This window comes from Nematolebias whitei, chromosome 16, assembly GCF_014905685.2.
Source record: "Nematolebias whitei isolate Nwh7 chromosome 16, NemWhi1, whole genome shotgun sequence".
Taxonomy (NCBI): Eukaryota; Metazoa; Chordata; class Actinopteri; order Cyprinodontiformes; family Rivulidae; genus Nematolebias; species Nematolebias whitei.
This window is the reverse complement of record NC_056513.1, coordinates 37853274-37874659: the sequence shown is the minus strand read 5'-3', so window position 1 is coordinate 37874659 and position 21386 is coordinate 37853274. Positions and strand designations below refer to the sequence as shown.

Sequence of the window (21386 nt, the reverse complement as noted above, 5' to 3'; positions counted from 1 at the left end):
GTCGTTTGTCTACTACGAAGTCCCCGGGGCAGAACTCGTGGCTGTCCAGGTGCTGAATGGGGATGAGGTCGTTGGATCGGATCCCCTTCTCCACCTGCCCGTCCTTCCACATCACATCAGCTGTGGTTTTTGTGGAAACGACTTCCACCGCCACCCTGAAACAAACAAACAAACAAAAAAACACTCATCACATTGTCACTAGAGAATGACATTTTTTCGGGAGTACCGCGGGTCACGAGATTCCAGAGGGATTCCGGCGGGACCGTAGTCAACTTCATTATAACTCACGTGACCGGACTGAAAGCTAATGGGAGCAGACAGGAGCGAGAACCGACCAATAACCAAAAAAGAAAATGAAACCAAAAATAAAAACCCGGGCGCAGCTATTTTGTAGTTTTCTTTCAGTAAGCCTTCACTTTAACACAAGTCAAAAGAACTACATTGCCCAGAAGTCAACTGTTCCAGCCAAAGTTTTTCACCGAGCAGCGAAGTCACCAAACCGAGTAGCTGAAATATTTTGCAATGCAAGGTAAGAAGTAACTGTCTGTCTATTAAACTCACAGAATGGGCAGAAAAGTGTCAAATAACCCTGAACTTCACGAGAGTTGTGTTGGTGCAAGCTGCTTGAAACGTCTCAGCTGCAGTGGAGCTGCGAGGAGTCGGACTTTGTTTACAGTCAGTAAATAAACTAATTCAAACAGCGCATATTTCTCCACTTTTTAACAAACAGACCACAGTTAGTGAGGATCCACAACCTCTCCTCCTCCACCATAACCCTCAGCACTGGCTTTCCTCAGGGATGTGTGTTGAGCCCCCTTCTGTTTACTCTGCTCACATATGATTGTGCAGCTACCCATCCGGGCTGTCACGTTGTAGGGTTTGCAGATGGTACAGCGGTGGTGGGATGCATCGCAAACAATGATGAGTCCAGCTACAGGCAGGAGGTGGAACACCTGGAGAGCTGGTGCAGAGAGAATAACCTTCACATCAATGTGAAGAAGACAAAGGAGATGATTGTGGACTTCAGAAGGAACAAAAACACCTACACCCCCCTGAACATACGAGGATCTGCAGTGGAAGTGGTCTCCAGCTACAAGTACTTGGGTGTACACATGAATGACAACCTCAGCTGGAGCAACAACACCACCAGCCTGATCAAGAAAGCTCATCAGAGACTCTACTTCCTCAGACGGCTGAGGCGAGCTGGTCTGGGAAGCTCAGTCCTCACCTCCTTCTACAGGTGTGCAGTGGAGAGCATCCTGTGCTCGAGCATCAATGTGTGGCATGGAGGCTGCACAGCTGCAGAAAGAAAATCTTTGCAGAGAGTGGTGAAGGCTGCACAGAAATCTGTTGGAATCAGTCTCCCCACCATCACAGACATCTACACCTCCAGATGCAGGAAGAGGGCCACCTGCATCATGAAGGACCCCACCCACCCAGCACACACACTTTTTGCCCCACTCCCCTCAGGAAGGAGGTTAAGGAGCATTAAGTGTAGAACCACTGGACTGAAGAACAGCTTCTACCCTGAGGCTGTTAGACTCATGAATCTCTAACTAGAATGGTCACTGTGAAAGGCCATATCGTGCTGCTGCTGATCTGTTTCATGTTGCTGCTGATCTGTTTCAATGTTGATGTGTCCATGCGTGCACATCTGCTCACAGACTCATGTTCATGTTTGTGCTGATGTTCAATGTTTTATGTTATGAGTGCTTAGTGTATATTTAGTTGATGTTTTTCTTAGTTCATATCTTAGATGTTATTACTGTTTTTCTTATACATTTTATTGTTGGATGTAACTGGGACCCTGCGTACATAATTTCGCTCCACCACATGTACCACATGAGGTGCGAATGACAATAAAGAAACTCTCACTCTGTCTCTGACTCTGACCTCGTCTCTTTTATATCCTGATGCATGCGCAATAATCCCTATATTAATAAACTTGTCCCTTTTCATTTAAAAATTATGCTCTGCTTTGTTATGTGGGTTTTTAGGTTAAAATCTTCATCATCAGTTGCTGTTTGTAATGTAAAAAAAAAACAACAACCGAACTCTACATGGTTAAAGTGCACGCATTCTCCGGTAAAAATATTCCTATTTTTATATTGTGACGTCCTGCTGGATACTGAAATGGAGGAAAATGTGAATAACCATCACTTTATTGTGTAAATAGTTACTGTCGGCTGTAACTATGTCAGTACAACAACAAACTTGTTAGTGAAAGCACTCTCTGTTAAAAATATCCCAGTTTTTATATGAAAGGCTGGTTACATATATATTATAATAACTGTTTTAGTTTTAGATTTAATATATGATGTGTACACTTATGTTGTGTTAAATTTTAGGCCAAGAGTTGGTTTTTCTCAGTTCATTTCTTCACACCAGGGGCGATTCTAGAAGCTCTTTTTAGGGGCTTTAGCCCCCCAGTGTTGACAATGGCTCTTGGCTTGAACCTACAGTGTGTATTAGCATTAGAATTATTGTAGGGGGGGCATATTGGTGTGAGGTCTGTGGGTCCTCCACCATAACTTTTTTAATAAAGTAGCTGCTATTTCCTGCATTCTGGTGTATTTTAACAGGTTTTAAAACATCTATGTTTACCTACATAAGTAAATACTTGATTCAATAACTGTTTTATAAAGCATGGCACAAGAAGTAGCACTAAGCTTTTTGTTTGTCTTTAATTTTATTTAATTTTTCTACCTAACACAGGAAGCTGTTAGCTCTGGAAGCAAGCTGTTAAACAGCTTTGGACACAAAGACCCTTGTCACACACTTCAACAGAGCAGGTAAGATACATCAAATAATGTAATGTCTGCCTGGTGAGGCTGATTAAATAATTATAAAATATGATAAGTGAAATAAAGAAAAATTGAGCTTCTGTAATTTATAATTGCAAATGTCACATTTTCTTGACTTAATTTCAATTGTAAATCTCTTGTTTTTGATAAAATATTTTTTCCAGAAGAAAGTCCAACAGATTGTAATTTGTAGTCACTGTAACCCTGTTTTGACTCGTGCACTGTCTTCCTTCACTTTTAGGTTCCACAAGGCTCTGGACTGGTCCAGCTGTGGAGAGATGAGGTGGAACACCAGACCTGCGATGGTCCAGTCTGTAAATGATGATCTGAAGTCTGGGAAGATGCACAACATCATGCTTCACCCTAACGAGCTCGTTACCTCGACCACATAGACTGAACTTCTTGAGGACCTCGTCCAATGTATAATAACGCCTTTAAACATTTTTATTTGTTGAGTTCTCTGCTTGGTACATTATTTTTCTTTTTTTGTTTGTTTGTTTGTTTAAACAATTTAAAACATGACAGTGATGTCACTGTTTAAACGAAACAATTGCTCAATAAATGAGTAAAATGCAACTTGTTATGTTTGTATTCTTTCATCTAAGGTAGACATAGTGTGACCCATGGACTGGTTTAGATTTTTTGTTTTTACTGTAACTGACCTTCAGAAGAGCCAGAAACAGAGACTCAGCAGCTGATCCTCTGTAGAAACATTATATGGACTACAGGCCATGTATTATTTGTTTTATGACATTTAGTGAAGGTTTTTGTTTGGATTAAGGAAATAAATGTCTCTATTTCACCACAGATGAACTGTTCCTGTTGCCATATCTTTTGAAATAAAACTACAGAACACAAAGTAATTTAAACAGGAATGAGTAGAAGATCAAATCAAAGTAAATATATTTCCTAAAAATTAAATGAAGAGAAAAAAACAGGAGCAGGACAGGAGTGGGAGTCATGTTACCAGGAGTGGGACAGGACAGGATTTTTTCTGTGGGACCAGGACAGGAGTGAAAATCCACTTCCTTGTCATCCTCTAATTGTCACAGAGCAGGAGTTTAAACAGACGTCTGGAAGGATGTCAACAAAACTTTGTTAATTTAGACCAGCTAAGAAAAAATTATGACTAAAACTCTTCTAAGAGACTAAATGTGCTACAAAAGCAAAGCAAAACCCAATTTAAAGGATAGTATCAATAGTAATAGTAATAGAAATAGAAGAATAGAAGAAGAGGGAGTTTTTTCTTTCCACTGTCACCTTCGTGCTCGCTCAAGATGAGAATCTGTGGAGTTCAATTCAAAGCAGTCTGCTCCTCAGATAATGTTAAATTATTATTTTTATATATATATGAATATTTCTGTTCAATGCCCTGAGATGACTTCTGTTGTGACTTGATGCTATATAAATAAACTGAATTGAATTATTAAAAATATATCAGTGTCAAACCAAGTTCATTTTTCAGCCACACTGATAAATGCCTTTTAATATGATTATTAAGTATTTTGGATGAAAGACGAAACATTTCTACAATATTTTGTTTGTTTGTTTTGTTTGTTTGTTTTTTGAACGTCCAGAGGACCCAACTTAACTTTTTTAGATTAATATTGGATCATTTTCCTCAATAAATAAATGCTCAAGTATAATATTTTGTCACATTTGTTTAAATGAGTTCTCTTCATCTACTTTTAGGACTTGTGTGAAAATTTGATGATGTTTGAGGTCAGATTGATGCAGAAATATAGACGATTATAAAGAGTTCACAAAGAATTCATGCACCGCTGTACCACCTATTTAAACATTTCAGTAGAAACATACGCAGCTCTGCATAAGGCAACTAAGAAAATAACTTGAGCAAATTGTTTAAACTCTCCTTTATCGTGCAAGAAGTTGATAATGACTGTAAGACACTCACCAACAAGCCCTCTGAATTATCACACCAATCATCTCTGTCTGTTGGGCATCATCTGTAACACTTTGATACCCTCATCATTCTTCATCTGGTTCTGTTGCATTAACTTTACCCCTAATGCTGTGATGAGAAGCTCTGAGGCTTAAATCCAGATAGTTACATCTACATATTCTTTAAAATCATCTTGAAGTGCCCAGTCTGTAAACCAGGAACAACCAAAGCTCAGAGCCTGGTGGAGAAGCTCAGGAGTGGATGAACACATTAAAAAGGGACTGGTCTGCTCGAGGTGACCCACCGGTCTCCAGGCTTGAACTCCCGGGAGAACTTGGTCCTCTTCTTTTTGTGTTTCCTCTTCAGGTTGCGGATGGAGAGAGGGATGCTCTTCTTGCGATTGGTTCCCAGGCCGCCGCTCTGAGACGAGGCCGTGGAGCTGGCTGATGATGTCAGAGAGCTGCAGCCCGTTTCACATACAACACAGAACATTTCTTTATGAGTGATGGTATTCAGCCTAGAACATTCAAACATATCAACTCTTACATCCTAAGGCAACAACTTTTGATGATATTTTATATTTTTGCACAACAACTTGATTAAGGGGGTAGTTCGAGGTGTTTATGGAACGGTTATACACAATACCTTACCTGCTGTAGATAGCTTTTTGAACAGCCTTTGTTTGGAGAAATGGATTTTAAATCTGAGCACATTATGTATGTGGGGTTAATCTAAAACTTGATAACATCTTGAAACAACTCCAGTAATAAAAACTCAACAAATTTCTAAACCTTTTTCATAAACTTTTACAACACTGTTAGTTTCACACTACATCAGGGTTAATCCAGCAGTTAATGTCATTAATTAAGCGTGTTTTACAGTTTAAATCTAAATTAATTTAAAAATTAACCCACTGGTGGGCTGAACTGAACCAATGGACCTGATTTGGCCCCCGGGCCACCAGTTGAATAGCCCTGCACTACATGGTTATTCACAGCAGATTTTGTGGTTATTCTGTAAACACAAAGAGCTGCAGCTAGATGAAGCACTTCCTGCAGACACTTTTATATTTTTATTGGGAAAAAAAACTGTGTAAAGCAAAACTGAAAGAAACAGGTTATATTATATTGGGGCAGCTGTGGCTGAGTGGTTAGAGCAGTCGTCCTCCAACTACAACTTATTAAAATCACCATTTATGTCATGTTACATAATTATTTAAGCAAATAATAATAATAAATTCCTGCTTAAATTGAACCTAGGCTGATGTGAATTTTTATCAAATAGTTCCTGAATGAACCACTGTGAACCTTTGAAAACTGAAGGTGTTTTAAGACTATAGCTGTCCAATGTGGGCTTGACTAGAACTCGACCGATATATCATTACGGCCGACAATTTAGGCCGATATAAACGTTTGGGGACATATCTGTTATAACTGTCCCATTATGCACCGATATAAACACTTCTAATTTTCATCCCTAAAATGCTGGAACCAGCTGCAATTGTACAATGTATCCAGCAGAGGGCGCACAAAGACTTTCAAGTCATAGCCGTTCACTTAACTTTCACTTTCAGCACAGCTGAAGCAGGGAGCAATACAGTGTAGTGTAGTTTGCTGAACAGAGGGAAGTTTATTTAACTTATCTGTAAAAATTAATAAATCAACAATAATAAATTATCTTCAATCCTCCAACCTGCTTGTCCTTAGCCATGTGCCTCTCAAATTAACAAGCTAACGTTTAGATAACCTAGCATAGGCTATTGTCTTGTGAAACTTTACCCAGAACAATAAATCTAACGTAGCAGTAAATATATATCAGTGTCAGTAACTTTATCTTTGTTGTCAATGAAATGTACTGATTGTCTGAAATCTTTACTTCTCTGCAAAGAAAAATAAGCTCTGCTGTGGTCAGTACTAATTAGACCTTCATCATACGTGACTGACTGTTTAAACAATGAACAGAGAAGGTGTTTCTTTGTTTAATTTATATTTATGTAACACAAGAGATAACTTTATGGTGAATAGTGGAGGATAGAAAATGTGAACACACATTAGGAAGTAGGGATGCACCGATCCACTTTTTTTAAACTTCCGATCCGATCCCGATACCTAAATCTGAATATCGTCTGATACTGATCCAGTTCCGATATCATGATCATCATTGATTTTATATGAGGCTGTAATAATCTCCTCTCAAGTACAGTTTGTACAAATATATGCATGCATGTCCAAAATGGCAACTTGAGGTAAGTTTTATTAAATGTTGGATAAGTTTAAAGTTAGAATTAAATTCTGTTAACACAAAACATGTTTCTTTTTATTCCTAGTTTTAAAGTGGATATTAAAGTGATTAATTTAAATGATTGTTTAAAGTTATTTTATATTTTTTTTAAATAAGGGGCAGATATAAGATTTTTCTTCTTTCTGCACTCTTTTCATTCAATGTTTTCTTTTTGATGATTTGTTTTGTTTATTTTGTTTCTTTTAAATTAATGAATAAAATAAAATGTTAAATGGCTTCAAACATCTGCTAAGTTCATGGCATAAACCAACAGACATGTTCCTGTTTTTAGTATTTTACATCACTTTATAATGTAGCTGTTTTTGTTTTTAATATATATAATTTTCAAATCATGTTTTTTTATGATTGTCTACTGCTGTACTGATAAAAATCCCCTGGAGGGTAAACTATATCTTGGCTGCAAGTATTAAACTGCAAAATCCTTCGTTTTCTACAACTGATAGTGGTTGATCATTAATTATGATGAAGTTTAGCAACTTCTCTGAAAACAATCGAGCTCCGGGGTTTCAGCGACGTCTTCTTCTTGTTCAATCCGAAGCAGGCAGCCTGATTTCGGTCAGCCACACTGAGTCTGTCCCTCCTCAGGGACGAGCAGATTTAGCGGGGCAGAGTGGACGCGGCTGGCCAGGGTCGAGTTGCCTGTTTCGGGTTGAGCAAAGAGCAGCGCCCCGCTGAAGCCAAGGAGCTCGAATGTCCAGCGACTCAGAACTTAAAGCCTCTGAAAGACCTCAAACTTTGTTCAGTTGTTTCATGCTCATCAACCCGCTGTTCAAAGGTGTTCTTTCTAAAAATGGATTTTTGTAATTCTCAGAAGAAAAACATTTATTTTTTAATATCAGATCATGCTGAATTCACAGAGGATCTCAAGATCAGGCTCATGTGCCTCCCACTGTCATGCACTGAAACCTGGGTACAAAGAACCAATAAAGAAGTCGTTCTCAGACCTGGTGTCATCTGTATCCTCTGCAGCCTCGTCATCAGCATCCTGCTCCCCGTGTTCTGCCGTGGTATCGCCGGTGTTCTTGGAGTCTGTCGGGTTCACGGGGCCGTTGTTGTTGGGGTGAGATGGTTCAATTTGCTCAGATTTGTGCTCTCCTGGTGGGAAAATAAAAAGGTGTGCTAGGATTTTAACAAACAGGACGGCAAACTGCACTTAAAAAACAAAAACTCAGTCCTCAGCTCAGCAGGAGATGTGAAATATTTCTACCTGGCTAGAGAGGATGACAACTTCTGTAGTGAAGTTTATATTTAAGATGTTTTAATAAAGGCAGCAGCTGAGCTCAAACAACTTTATGTTATTTTCACTGATGCACAATAACCCTTCAACTTCCTGGACAAGAATATTCCAGCATGCTGCACTCCAGCATCATGTCCAGTTAGTCCGCTCTCACGGCGCTCAGCTTTACTGGTGGAAAAGACGGACGGATGTTTCACAGAAACTGCTTTGGATGCAGAAAATTACAGCTCAACTCGTGGAGGAGTGATAAATATTTAACATGCATCAATGAAAACCTTATAAAATAATTCAGAGCAGCATTTGTTGTTATAAAAATTAATACTTTTATTATTAACTATTACTATTATTTTATTATTAATACTTTTTCTCAACAATTTACAATCAGTACTCCATAATGAGAAGTAACATGAAAACAAAGTATTACATTCTATAGATTTGTTTAATAAAATATCGCATTTCCATAAGAATATTTTGCACACTTTAGCTCAAGTGCCTCCCATTTTCCCTGATCTCTGCTGACTCATTTCTACACTTTGACTGTACTCTATCTGACGTAAATCAAGTCGATTGGACGTGATTTGGAAAGGGGTAGCACGGTGGCCCAGTTGGGAACTGCTGTCTCTCAGCGAGAAGATTGCTGGATCGAATCCCAGCTGGGACCTTCCAGGATGTAGTTTGCATGTTTTCTCTGTGCATGTGTGGTTCTATTTCATCCCTCCTGACCGCCAGAGGGTGGTGCTGAAAGCACTGAATGTTCCCTTCGCGCATGCGCTGTTCGAGTAATAATACCAACGGAGTCACAGGTGTGACACGGATGACCAATCAGAGGCTACATAGCCTGATGTCATCCGTAGCTCTGCTCCTTTTTTTTTCTCGCACGCGGTTCAATCCAGGGCTTCAGCCCTTGGACCTTTTCACCGTCGTCGGAGGCCCGACTGCCCATTGGCCCAACTGCCCGTTGGCCGGAGCAGCGTGTTTGCCCTCCTAGGGGCCGCAACGGTTTAGCCTTCGTTCAAGGTATTTCTACTGTTTGTTGGGGACTACGGCGGCTTTCGCCCCTCTCCCAACTTACAGCGTCTGACTACTGTGTGTGTGTGTGAGATTCAACACAGATTCAACGAAGCCAAGATTCAACTTGTCTGCTGGATTCCTTAGATAGAGAACTTTACTAATTGGCTTTTATGTATGTGAATGTTTCTGTAAAGTGCCCTGAGACAACTTTGTTGTGATTTGGCACTATATAAATAAACTGAATTGAATTGAACACTGGCGAGTAGTCTTTTACTTCTATTTTGCCTTGGTTAGCGGCTTTGTCCGCTCTGTTGGAGGCGACTACTGTGTGTGTGAGACTCAAAACCGGTGAGTAGTCTTTTACTTCTATTTTGCCTTGGTTAGCGGCGCCGTCCGCTCTGTTGGAGGTCTCCAACCGCGAGGTCGATTTGGATTATGCTCTGAAATTAATTAAGTAACCAGCTGTGTTCTGGTCTCATTTTCTAATTTGTGAAGGCTAGCGTTGCGCACCTTCTCCTAATCGTTTTCACCAACCTCATAAACTGTTGGACCGAGCTAGGCTAGTGGTGATAGCCTCCCTACGTTCTGGCCTTGTTTTCTATTGATAAGGGCTAGCGTTGCGCACCCTTTTCCAATCATTCTCACCAACCTCGTACACGGTTGGACTGAGCTGGCATCACTAGCCGCTCTGAGTTTTGGCCCTGTTTTCTATTGGTGAAGGAAAGTGTTCGCGCCCCCTCTCCCAATCACATCTCATAAGCGGTTGGACAGGGCTAGCTGTGCTAGCCTTTCTGAGTTCTGGCCTCGTTTTAATTGGTGAAGGCAAGTGATGGTGCCCCCTCTCAATTCTTAGCCTATCCTTTCATCCTTGTTTGCGTCCTGTATCTTGGACATAACTGGCGGTGCCAGCTCCTTTGCTGAGTTGCGTTTTTTTAATTGAGTGGAGGCCCTGTCAGAGAACCCCTGCATGAACTGCGGCTTCATGCCTCGTCCTGCGAGGGTGACTCGGCTGGCCCAGTTTCGCCCCGAGCTCGGCAGTGACCTCCCGTCTTCTGCGCAAGAGGCTCCACCTAGGCGCCCGAAGCGCCAGACTGAGGCCGCAGTCTCTGTGGCCCCTCCTAGAAAGAAGCGAGCCAAGTCTGATCAGGGTCTCTCCACGAGGGTGGAGCAGCTGTCCACAGAATTGGCGGAGATGAAGTCCCTTTTTCAGGCACGCCAACTGGGGGCTGAGCCAGTGGCAGCGACCAGACTCTCCTCCCCACCCACACCCGAGTTGGCTGTGGGGGAAGAAGTGCTATCCTTGGCTGCCTCTGCCTCTCACCGTTTTAGGCGAGGAGGAACAGTCATCTCAAGTCTCAGAGACTGGTTCATTTTCTTCGTCTCGGACCGCAGCTAGTGGGTCAGATGACGCCTCAATGTAGGACGTCATGTGTATGGCCCTGAGACAACTACAGCTGGTTGTCCAGCAACCAGAGGAGTCCGAGACGGGCCCCTCCTTCCTTTTCTGTCCCTCCATCGGAGGAGTACCTGAGGGAGTTGCATGGTTGTTGGCGGGACCCAAAGGTCTTTGTGCACCTCTCCGTGGATGGCGGAGTGTTGGTGGCTATGCATAAGCCAGCTGCAGCGGGCTTGGAATGTATGCCAGTGTTCGAACCTGTTGTTGCGTCACTCATCATGTCACCAGAGGAAGTTCTGCACAGTGCCGTTTGGTGCCTGTCCATGCACAACAGACAAGGCAGCAGTTTTCAGGCCTTAGCAGGGCAATGCCCCCTCCACAACCAAGGCGCCCGTCAGCTGATCCCAGCATTCAGCCGCCACCTCGGGGTCACGATCGGCCGAGTGGTTACCCTCATGCGGTTCAGCAGAGACCCGACAGGAGCTTTCGTGAGTCGGTCCACCAACCAGCTGGGCAGGTTGGACTGGGGACTCTGGCCGCCCCGCCCCACCCCACGCCCCCCAGGAGCCATAGAGAGAGACGTTGATGCCACCGGGCCGACCGTCAGATTCTCCTCCCACCAACAGCTCAGTTAGTGGACGGCTCATGCCGTGGACCCATGGGTGGTTGCCACTCTGACCCAAGGTTACCAACTACAGTCCCGACGGCAGCCTCACAACTCACGCCGGGTCAAGGTGACTATAATTGCAGACCAGGTGAAAGCTCAAGCACTAGACCAGGAGGTTTTTTTTGCTCTCCTGGCCAAGGGTGCAATCGAGGCAGTGGACCCTCTGTAACAACCCAGAGGCTATTACACGACTAACTTCCCCGTGCAAAGAGGATGGCGGGTATGTCTTCTTTTAGTTCTGAGGGGACTCAACCAGTACTTAAGGGTGCTGCCCTCCCACAGGCTCATGACAGCAGAGGTCCTTCAAGCTGTCACGATGGGAGAATGGTTCACATCTATAGACCTGAAAGATGCTTATTCTCATGTACCTATTGCGGCAGGACATCGCTGCTTTCTCAGGTTTGCCTATCGGGGTCATCACTGGCAGTTCTGGGTACTCCCATTTGGGCTCTCTCTTTCCCCGAGGGTGTTCAATCGGTGCATGAAGGCAGCCCTCTCCTCTGCAGGCCTACGGAGTGAAGGTTATGCTATACTAAATGATTGGCTTCTCTGCGCCCTGTCTCGGGCCTGTGCCTTTCGCGACACTAATCACCTGCTTGCTCATGTGTCCCAGTTGGGCCTTAATGTCAACCTGGAGAAGAGCTGCCTGATCCCTTCCCAGACGCTCACCTTTCTTGGGTGGCTCTAGATTCACCCTCCATGAGAGCTTGCCCATCCGCTCAAAGGGTGGGCAGCATACTCCATTTGGTCAGTCGGTTCAGGCTTGGCAGGCAGCTCCCCTATGTCACCTTCCAGCAGCTACTAGACAACTGACGTCAGTCACTTGGGTGGTGCCCTTAGGCTCGCTGTCACTTCACCCCTTGCAAAGGTGGCTCAACAGCTTTGCCTGGATGCCAGGCTGCTCAGGTATCACAAGCGCACAGTGACATGGTCATGTCTCGTGTCCTGACTATATAGAGGGACAAAGATTATTTGTCCAGGGGTGTCCCCATGGAAGTGGTAGTGTGTCGCAGGGAAGCGGTCATGACGGATGCCAGCTCCATAGGATGGGGCGCTGTGTGACAACGCAGAGCAGTTCAGGGCCGCTTGGGTCAAAGGACCGCTCCAACCATATAAAGGTGCTGAAGCTGCGTGCACTGCATTTGGCACTCGGGTACTTCCTGCCCCACCTGGAAGAGGGACATGTTCTCATTCGGTCAGACAACACCTCTGTTGTCTACCACATCAACCACCAGGGGGGCACCAGGTCAGCACAACTTCTGAGAGTGTCCAAAGAGCCCTTTGAATGGGCCTCTCCTCACCTGTCCACCCTGCTGGCGGCATACTTACCAGGGCGACACAGTCAGGCTGCAGACTCTCCCCCCATCAGGGGTCTGCTCTGGGAGAGTGGTCCCTCCACAGCAACATAGTGCTGATGATCTGGGAACGTTTTGGTCAGGCAGAGGTAGACCTGTTTGCAACAGAAGAGTCGACTCAGTGTCCCCTATGATATTCCCCTACTGGGGCGCCAGGTACGCTGGGCCAGGACGCATTGGCCCATCCTTGGCCAAGGGTCCTCCTATATGCCTTTCCACTTCTTTCTCTAAATTGGTCAACCCTTCAGGGAGTCCTCAAGGAGGGCCACAAGATGCTGCTGGTGGTTCCGTATTGGTCGGCATGACCATGGTTCCCACTGCTATGGAGTCTATGTCAAGGTGTCCCATGGTGTCTTCCGACCAAGAGAGACTTGCTGTCTCAGTTGGGGGGACTGATATGGCACCCCAATCCTCAACATCTTTGGCTGTGGGTGTGGCCACTGCAAGGCTAGAACAGCAGCTGATTGGAGTTTCGAGCCCCGTCAGATGCACCATCCTGGGCGCCGGGGCACCCTCTACTCGTCAGCAGTATGAAAACAGGTGGCGTCTGTTTTCCCAATGGTGTTCTGATCACAATGAGGATCCAGTCTCCTGTACAGTACCCACCATTCTGGAGTTTCTCCAGTCTCTCCTTGGTAAGGGATGCTCTCCTTCGACGCTTACAGTTTATGTAGCGGTAATATCATCTAATCACGCTGGCATCAATGGTCGTATGGTGGGGAGCCATGATCTAGTCTCTCTTTTCTGCGTGGTGCCCATAGGTTGCACCCGCCGACAGCTCCACGAGCACCAGGTAGGGATCTGCCCTTGGTTCTCGAAGCTCTCTGCTGCCCTCCGTTCAAATCTCTGGCGCACGAGGACCTCAAGTGGTTTTCGTGTAGACAACCTTTTTGTTGGCTATGGCCTCAGCAAGAGGGTCTGCGAGCTACATGCTCTCTCTCAGCTCCTCATGTCTCAGGTGGGGCCCTGAGGGCTCTGACGTTACTTTGTGGCCAAACACTGTATTTGTACAAAGGGTGTTATCTCACTCTAACTGTAACCAACCGTTGAGGCTGGCACGTTTTCAGCCTACACCTGGCGAGGGGTCTGGATTATTGTGCCTAGTGAGAGCACTGGAGGCATACGTTGCAGTTCCTGCTGTTATATGACGTTCAGACCAGCTGACTGTGTGTTACAGAGGCCCTAAGTTAGGCTATCCTCTTTCTAAACAGCCCCTCTTCCACTGCATCATGGATGTCATCTGCCACATCTACGCCACAGGGCACAGCCCCCTGCCGGTCGGCGTGAAGGCACATTCTACCAGGAGCATTTTCACTTCCTGGGCTGTCCTGAGAGGGGTTCTGATGGAAGCAATATGTGCTGCCGCATCATGGGCTTCCCCAAGCATGTCACCAGATTCTACAGAGTGAATGTGGCCACCCCTCATCCCCTGGGCCAGGGTTTCTGCAAGGGTCCTCTGGGCCTCCTCAGTGTGGTGTGTGCTCAGGATTCCTTGTGACATTGTTGGTATTAGTCATTCAGTGCTTTCAGCACCGCCCTCTGGCGGTCAGGAGGGATGAAATAGAACGAAAGTTACGTATGTAACTACGGTTCTATGAATCCCGGATGACCGCCAGAGCTTCTCTGTCACTCAGAATCCTTGCATTCCGTGAGAAGATTCTGTAGGAGCAGAGCTGCGGATGATGTCAGGCTATATAGCCTCTGATTGGTCATCCTTGTCACACCTGTGACTCTGTTAGTATTATTACTCAAACAGCGCATGCGCGAAGGGAACATTCAGTGCTTTCAGAACCGCACTCTGGCGGTCATCCGGGATTCATAGAATCGTAGTTACAAACGTAACTTTCTATTTCATCCCACAGACCAAAGACCAGTGTTTCTCCTAGAGTGCTTGCCTTGGCTGGGAGCTCATATCTTCTGTGATTTTTGTCAACCAGGGAGGGGGGAGAGACGGGCGCTGTTTGTACCTTCAGTTTTCAAGTGGAGGGATGGAGATGGCTCAGCATGAGGGCGACGACAGAGAGCTACCTCCATAGTCGTTGCTTTTTTGCTAGCACATCTGTATTGTGCTACGTCAGTGCCGGTAGTTGTCTCGACGGAGCCGGAGGGGGGTAGGCATGGCACTCAGTTCTGTTGACAAGGCTTGTCACTATGTCAGAAATGATGGTTTCAATCTTGCAAATGTGTCTAAAGGGGTGTTTTCAAGCTTGCCAATGTGTGAGAAGCAATGTTTTCAAGCATATAAATTATGTCCATCTGTTGACAAGGCAGGGCGTCCTGTTTGTATAATGGTAGGTAACCAAAAACCAAAAGAACTGAGTCAGGGTTGTTAAAGCACATGGCTGGAAAAGATTCTTCAGAGCTCAGTGGCCTTAATAATTATCAAATGAAACAGGACTGGCAAAACCACGACTTTTCCAAAAATCTGGCTACACTAAGCAAACTGAAAGAGAGGACCCTTAGAGAGAGGTGACCAATAACCTGATGGTCACTCATTCCTGTGTGGAGACGTGGAAACTTCAGTAAAACACCTAAAGGCCACTTGAAGGACTCTCAACACAAGATGTTCTGTTCTGATGAAGACTACAATGTCTGGTCTTGGTTCTGAACATTATATCTGGAGGAAACCAGCCCACTTGCATAATACCATCCCAACAGTGAAGCATGTTGGGGAGCAGAACAATACTGTGGGGGGGTATTTTTAATGAAAACCTGTTCCACAGGGCTCAGAATCTCAGACGGGATCAAAGGTTGAGCTCCTAACATGACAATGACCCAAATCACACAAAAGACCCAGAGGAAAGGCTTTGAGGCAGTTCTGTGAATGTCCTCGAGTGGACCTGCCAAAACTATGACTTGAATTTTATTGAGCATCTCTAGAGAGTCCTGAAAATAGCTCCACTAACAGTCCTCATCCATCTGGACTGAGCTTGAAAATATTTTTGCAGCAAACCTAAAGCCCTGAAGCTGAAGGTGCTTCACCTCAGGACCAAGTAAAGGCTCTGGAAACTCAAATTAACGAGAAGCTATTTTAAAATATTTATCAAAATGAAACTGTATAAAGTTCAGTTTTCACTTTGTCATTATAGAGTACTGAATGCAGATTGAGAAAAAAAAAGAATTAAGACAGTTGTAGTATCAGGCAGCAAGACAACAATAATAAGGATAAGTCAAGCTGTTCTAAAAAAGTTAAGTCTGGTCCTCTGGACATTCAAAGAATTTTTTGGAATGTCCAGAGGACCAGACTTAACTTTTTTAGATTTTTCTACCTGGATTATTGAACATGCATCAGGATAAGACAAGCGGTTATTTCCGTGTCTGTTTGGCACCTTGTAAGTCAACATTTTCCATCTTCTTCCCAGTCTCCTTCTTGAACATCCTCTTCAGCTGCAGAAAAACATGCAGACTTTAAGAGTTTTAACTTGATCAAATCTTTACCTATAATTTGAAAGGTCTTTAAATATTTAAACAGTACATCATATGACATGTTATGGACCCATCAACATACTACTATATAGCAATCTATAGCAATGGCCAGGACCAGCAAAGATCGTGTATAGCCTTTGACCTTGACCTTAAAACTGGGGTGATGGAAAGATTATGTGACACGCTGTCAAGTGGCGGTACAAATTAGAGCCTGACGGATATATCGGTAGGGCCGATATTTTAGGTCGATATAGGCATTTGGGGACATATCGGTGATAAATGTCCCATTAGGCACAGATATAAACACTGAGAACAAGCCGTACTTACTTTCAAAAGGTGCAATTGTACAATGTAACCAGCAGAGGCCGCATGTGGACTACTTTCAAGTCATGACTGTTCACTTTAAGTTTCAATTTCAGCACAGCTGAAGCAGCGAGCAATACTGTGTAGTGTATTTTGCTAAACAATTAAGTTTATTTTAACTGATCTGTAAAATAAATCTACAATAATAAATTCCCTTCAATCCTCCAACCTGCCTGTCATTATGTGCCTCTCAAGTTAGCGAGCTAACATTTAGATAACCTAGCATTGGCTATTGCCTTGTAAAAACTTTATCCAGAACAATAAATTTAACGTAGAGGTAAAATAAATCAGTGTTAGTAACTTTATCTTTGTCATCTTCAATTAAATGAGTTGTTTCAACTTCTCTGCAAAAAAAAGAAAAAAACTCTGCTATGGTCAATACTAATTAGAACTTTATCATATGTGACTGACTGTTAAAACTATGAACATGGAAGAATGCTTCTTTGTTTAATTTATATTTTTGTAACACTTAACTTTATGGTGAATATTGGAGGATAGAAAATGTGAATGCACGTTAGGAAGACTGTTCAAAACAGGACTAAAAGTAGATGTTTACTGAGATTCTTGGGGGTGGACAAAGCTCAAAAAGTTTCAGCCATTCTATCAGTTATCAGCATTAGTCTTCCTCTTCCTATATCAGTATTGGCAATATACACAATTCCCATATCTGTCAGGCTCTAGTACAAATATGAATTGAGTTTTGTTAAATTATCTTGAGCGGATCAGAAGTTATTGGTGGACAAGCGAAAGTTTACTCACTGACAGGCTGTACTGTAATACGTGCACTTTTCAACAGGCGTATAAAAAAACACTTTCAGCAGTCGTCTTTTTATCCAAGACTCATTGTCAAACCTCAAACTTTGTGCACAACAGGGAATATTAAAGGGTTCATGTGCTTCTACTTCACAATGGAATAAAATACAAATTAAATGAATGTATCCACACCTTTCTGGCAACGGGGTCCTCTGGCAGAACAGGAGCCCCCTCGGGTCCATCGCAGATGATGCGGGTGGCGTCGCTTTTGGCCGGGAACACGTAGAGGGCCCTTTCTCCCAGTTGCCTCTGGGTGTGGTCGTAGTAGCCCAGACGTCTCACTCTAAAATCAACCAGGAGGTCCATTTACTCAAACACCAAACAGCCGGTTTTATGTACGACTTTGTGTGAAACTATAATCTAACAGTTAATAAACTAAGATTACTTGGAAAACCTTTACAGAGAATCTTAAATACCTCAATATTACAATTAAATCCACCAGCACAAGCTATAATTACAGTCAGTGCATAAGATAAAGACAGGAAGCCTTACTGGACCGAGGTACACCCAGATGCTGCCTGATGGAAACACCCACACTGACCTGTGAAGATTTTCCTGTGTGATGGTGGAGGGAGGAGGATAAACACTGTCTGAGCCTTTGGGGGAGTAGCTCTTTGTGATCCACGTCACTTTTAGCTCCACCACCTTCACCTGAGGGACGCACGTCTCCAAATGAGCATTTAAACACTTTAAGATATCATAAATTATGTAAATGAAGCTCACTGAAATGTAAAAATAAAGTAGAATAAAGGAGAAATGATCAGTCTTACCTCTTCTACCACCACTCTGAACTTGCACTTCCTGCTCAGCACAGGTTTGACCCCTGACAGCCACTGTACATTTGAAAAAACTTTGGCCGGACCAATCAGAACCTGGCCTGGGTAAAAGCCATAGGCCTCATCAAAGAACAAACCCTGAAAAACAAAGCATAGAAAACATTCAGCCAAATGATGATTACATCACCTAATGTTTGTTTGTTTGTTTATCAGCTGCTCTTTCTGCAGCGAGTGAACTCACATGAAAGATTTGGAAATTGTTTTACACCAGATTCCTGACAAAACCTGGACTCAAAGACTACGACACTTAAGAACATTTTATGTTGCATGATCAAATATGTAATGATCAACTTGTTACAAAGTTAAATATGTTTACAACACAACATGAAGTTAAATGGACACTTTCTGTAAATGAAAACTTTGGCTAATCTTTGTGCAGAAATATGAACCAATGTCTTTATTTTACAGGATCAGATGGTCTGAGCTCCTCCAGCTCGGTCTTACAGGGTTGGTATAAATTATACAACAAAGAAGGAATTAAAAAATAAAAGCAGCGGTGATACTTTGAATAACGTCTCAAAAAACTGCTAATTTAATCCTTTAAACTCGCAAACTTCCTACAAACTCCTCTTCCACTGCCTCCACCGAATCATCAGCCCCCATCATTGTCCATTGCCGCGGCCATTTGTATCATCATGCTGCTAACAGAACCACATTGCTAACAATACCAGTGTTTTTATAACACTACTTTTATTTTAGTTGCTTTTTATTGCTTCCAAGTTCATGCTCAATAATCCAGGTTAAAAAAAATCCAACAAAGTCAGGTCCTCTGGACGGTTTATGTTGAAACGTTTAGTTTTTCATCCAAAATACTTCATCAGTCCGAGGAGCTGCAACAAACTCGGTCTTAAAAGCGAGACTGAGTTCGTTGTGGCTCCTCGGACTGATGAAGTCTTGTGGATGAAGACGAAATGTTAACAAACAAAAAAAGTCCAGAGGACCAGACTGAACTTTGTTGGATTTTTATTGCTGCATATTGTTCTGTCTAAAACCGCTCTTCTGTGAGGTACTTTGTACCGAGTCATCCTACTTGCACCGTTGTATTCTACCATGTGGGGAGTGGTGGCACAGAGGTTAGAGAAGAAGGGCCTGTGATTGAAAAGTTGCAGGTTCAACTCCTTGGACTGACAACATCAAAATGTGGGTGGAAAAGGTGAGACACCCACATCTGCCTCCACCCTCATTTGCCCCACTCTGGGATCTTGAGCAAGCCCCTTAACCCCCACCATCTGCTCCCAAACAGGTCTTACTTGAAAAGGAGTTCTCGTGACTCGATGAGACTACCTGTATAAATAAAGGGTAAATACATAAATGTTGTTTACTATGTTTCTTTTGGGTCTTGTAGATGTATTTCTTTCTCACTTTTTGGTGCTTTGTTTTGCATTTTTGTTGCATGCTTTGGTATTTCTTCTTTGTTTTTGTTTTTTGGCGAGTCGAGACGGTTCTCCTCTTCATGAACATTTCATTGCATTGTTGACCTGAATATGACAAATAAACTAAACTACTGGACAAGATTTTTGCCCCCAAAAAATTAATAAATGAAATTATAAAACTCAAAACTATTATATTCATACAAAGCATGAACTCTGTTCATCTAGATTGATTCTTCCAGTTCATTATGTTGTTGTGAATAAATACAATTATTGGAGGTAGAGCAGCAGAACAGAACTTCCGGCTACGTACCGAATCACTGACATGCGGACAGACATCGTAAAGTTTGGCACCGTCTTCCACACTCATGGAGCACCTGGAGAGGGGCAGACAGGAGGACTGGTGAATGGGACCCGACACATTGTGACTGAGCAGGTCTGTGATGTCACGCACTGTTACCTGGCTCCATTGGACAGCTTCAGGATGATGTGATTGGTCAGGTCGTACACTTTGCCCAACCAGAAATCATAGGCGATGTAGTCCCCGTACATAAAAGACTGAAAAGACAAATTCCTTCGGTTTTACATCTTATTTTACACACAACGACTTTAATAGTCCAACACTGTCAAAGTTTATGATTCATGCGCTTCTTCGTTTACTCATTCAAGTCTTGTCCAGAAAATTAAACACAACTGCAGGCTTCCTGCACATTTCTAAACTCCACACTTTAGTTTTATATGTACAAAAATATATATATACGTCTGGGTTTTGACCACAAAGCTGCATGAGTACATGCACCTCCATGAACCAGTAGGAATTAATTAATCTTCATATTCCCAGAACAAACAAGATACAAAAGATGGACGGTAGGAGAAAACATCATATTTTTTTAAAAGCTCCTGTAATGATTCTATGGAGCTAATGACATCATCTTCAGCACATTATTTTCACTTTATGAACTTTTAGTCAGGTGGTTTCTTTACAACACCCGCTCACTCCCGTCCTTTGAAAGTATCGGTTTCTGCCATTGTAGTTTATTTTGAAAGGATTATAAAGTAGTAACTATGGTAAGCTCAGCTTCACTGTTGGACTACAGGCGTCCCCCTCCACCTCAGTCCACTGAATGGGTGAACAGGATTTTTAAAAAGTCCCCCAGTTAGCAGAATTAGCATCAGAATGTCTTTGTACCCAACATCTGTTTCATTTGACAGTTCCAGCTGCAGGAGTTGGGGTGAGTAAACTTTATTTCACCAGAAGCTTTCATCTCAAATCTGTGAACACTTATTTTTACAGCAAAAAATAATTTGCTACTTTTAAACAGTAGTGTTGTTGGTGCGCTGAAAATTAGACTTTAATAAATAGTCCAGCATGCGTAAAAGATTTCATTAAAAAGCATTGCTGAAGCATAACTTGCTGAATGTTGGCATCGTGTTTGGAGTGAAGGCTGAGAGGGGAGGGGGGCGAGATGCTTGGGTGGTGGTGATATCTGAAGAAAATAATCCACTACTGATGAATTCAGAGATTTTTGTGTTCAAATGCACGCCCTGCTCTCAGATACTTGTAAAATAAAATGAGAACATTAGGCCCATCAGACACCAGGTCTCACCCAGATGGGCTGCAGGTCTTGGCTGTTGACTGGATACAGAACACAGTTCGTTCCCACCAACTTCACTGCACATTCAATGTCGATGTTGGTCACAATACCACACTGGTTGTCCTGAAACACAACACAGACACACACACTGTTCATGTTACATGATCACCTTCATGATCCAGAAAACAAACGTCCAACAGAACGCCGTTTCCTGTAAACAATAAAAAACACTGATGTCCCCCGTCACCAAGGGATTTGAATAGTGAATGGATGGATGGATGGATGGATGGATGGATGGATGGATGGATG

At 43.2% G+C, this 21386-nt stretch overlaps 1 protein-coding gene across 1 annotated transcript in view; it reads right to left on the bottom strand.

Annotated features, from left to right (window-relative positions):
• ube2o (ubiquitin-conjugating enzyme E2O) overlaps nt 1-21386 on the bottom strand; it is a 68905-nt gene that overhangs the window by 14567 nt on the left and 32952 nt on the right. The window contains exons 3-12 of the mRNA XM_037689989.1: nt 21090-21200; nt 19943-20040; nt 19796-19859; nt 18047-18190; nt 17818-17927; nt 17409-17559; nt 16004-16061; nt 7953-8103; nt 5012-5167; nt 1-155 (exon numbers count right to left, since the gene is read on the bottom strand). Of these exons, the coding sequence (XP_037545917.1) occupies nt 1-155; nt 5012-5167; nt 7953-8103; nt 16004-16061; nt 17409-17559; nt 17818-17927; nt 18047-18190; nt 19796-19859; nt 19943-20040; nt 21090-21200 (1198 nt within the window). The remainder of the gene's footprint in view (nt 156-5011; nt 5168-7952; nt 8104-16003; nt 16062-17408; nt 17560-17817; nt 17928-18046; nt 18191-19795; nt 19860-19942; nt 20041-21089; nt 21201-21386) is intronic.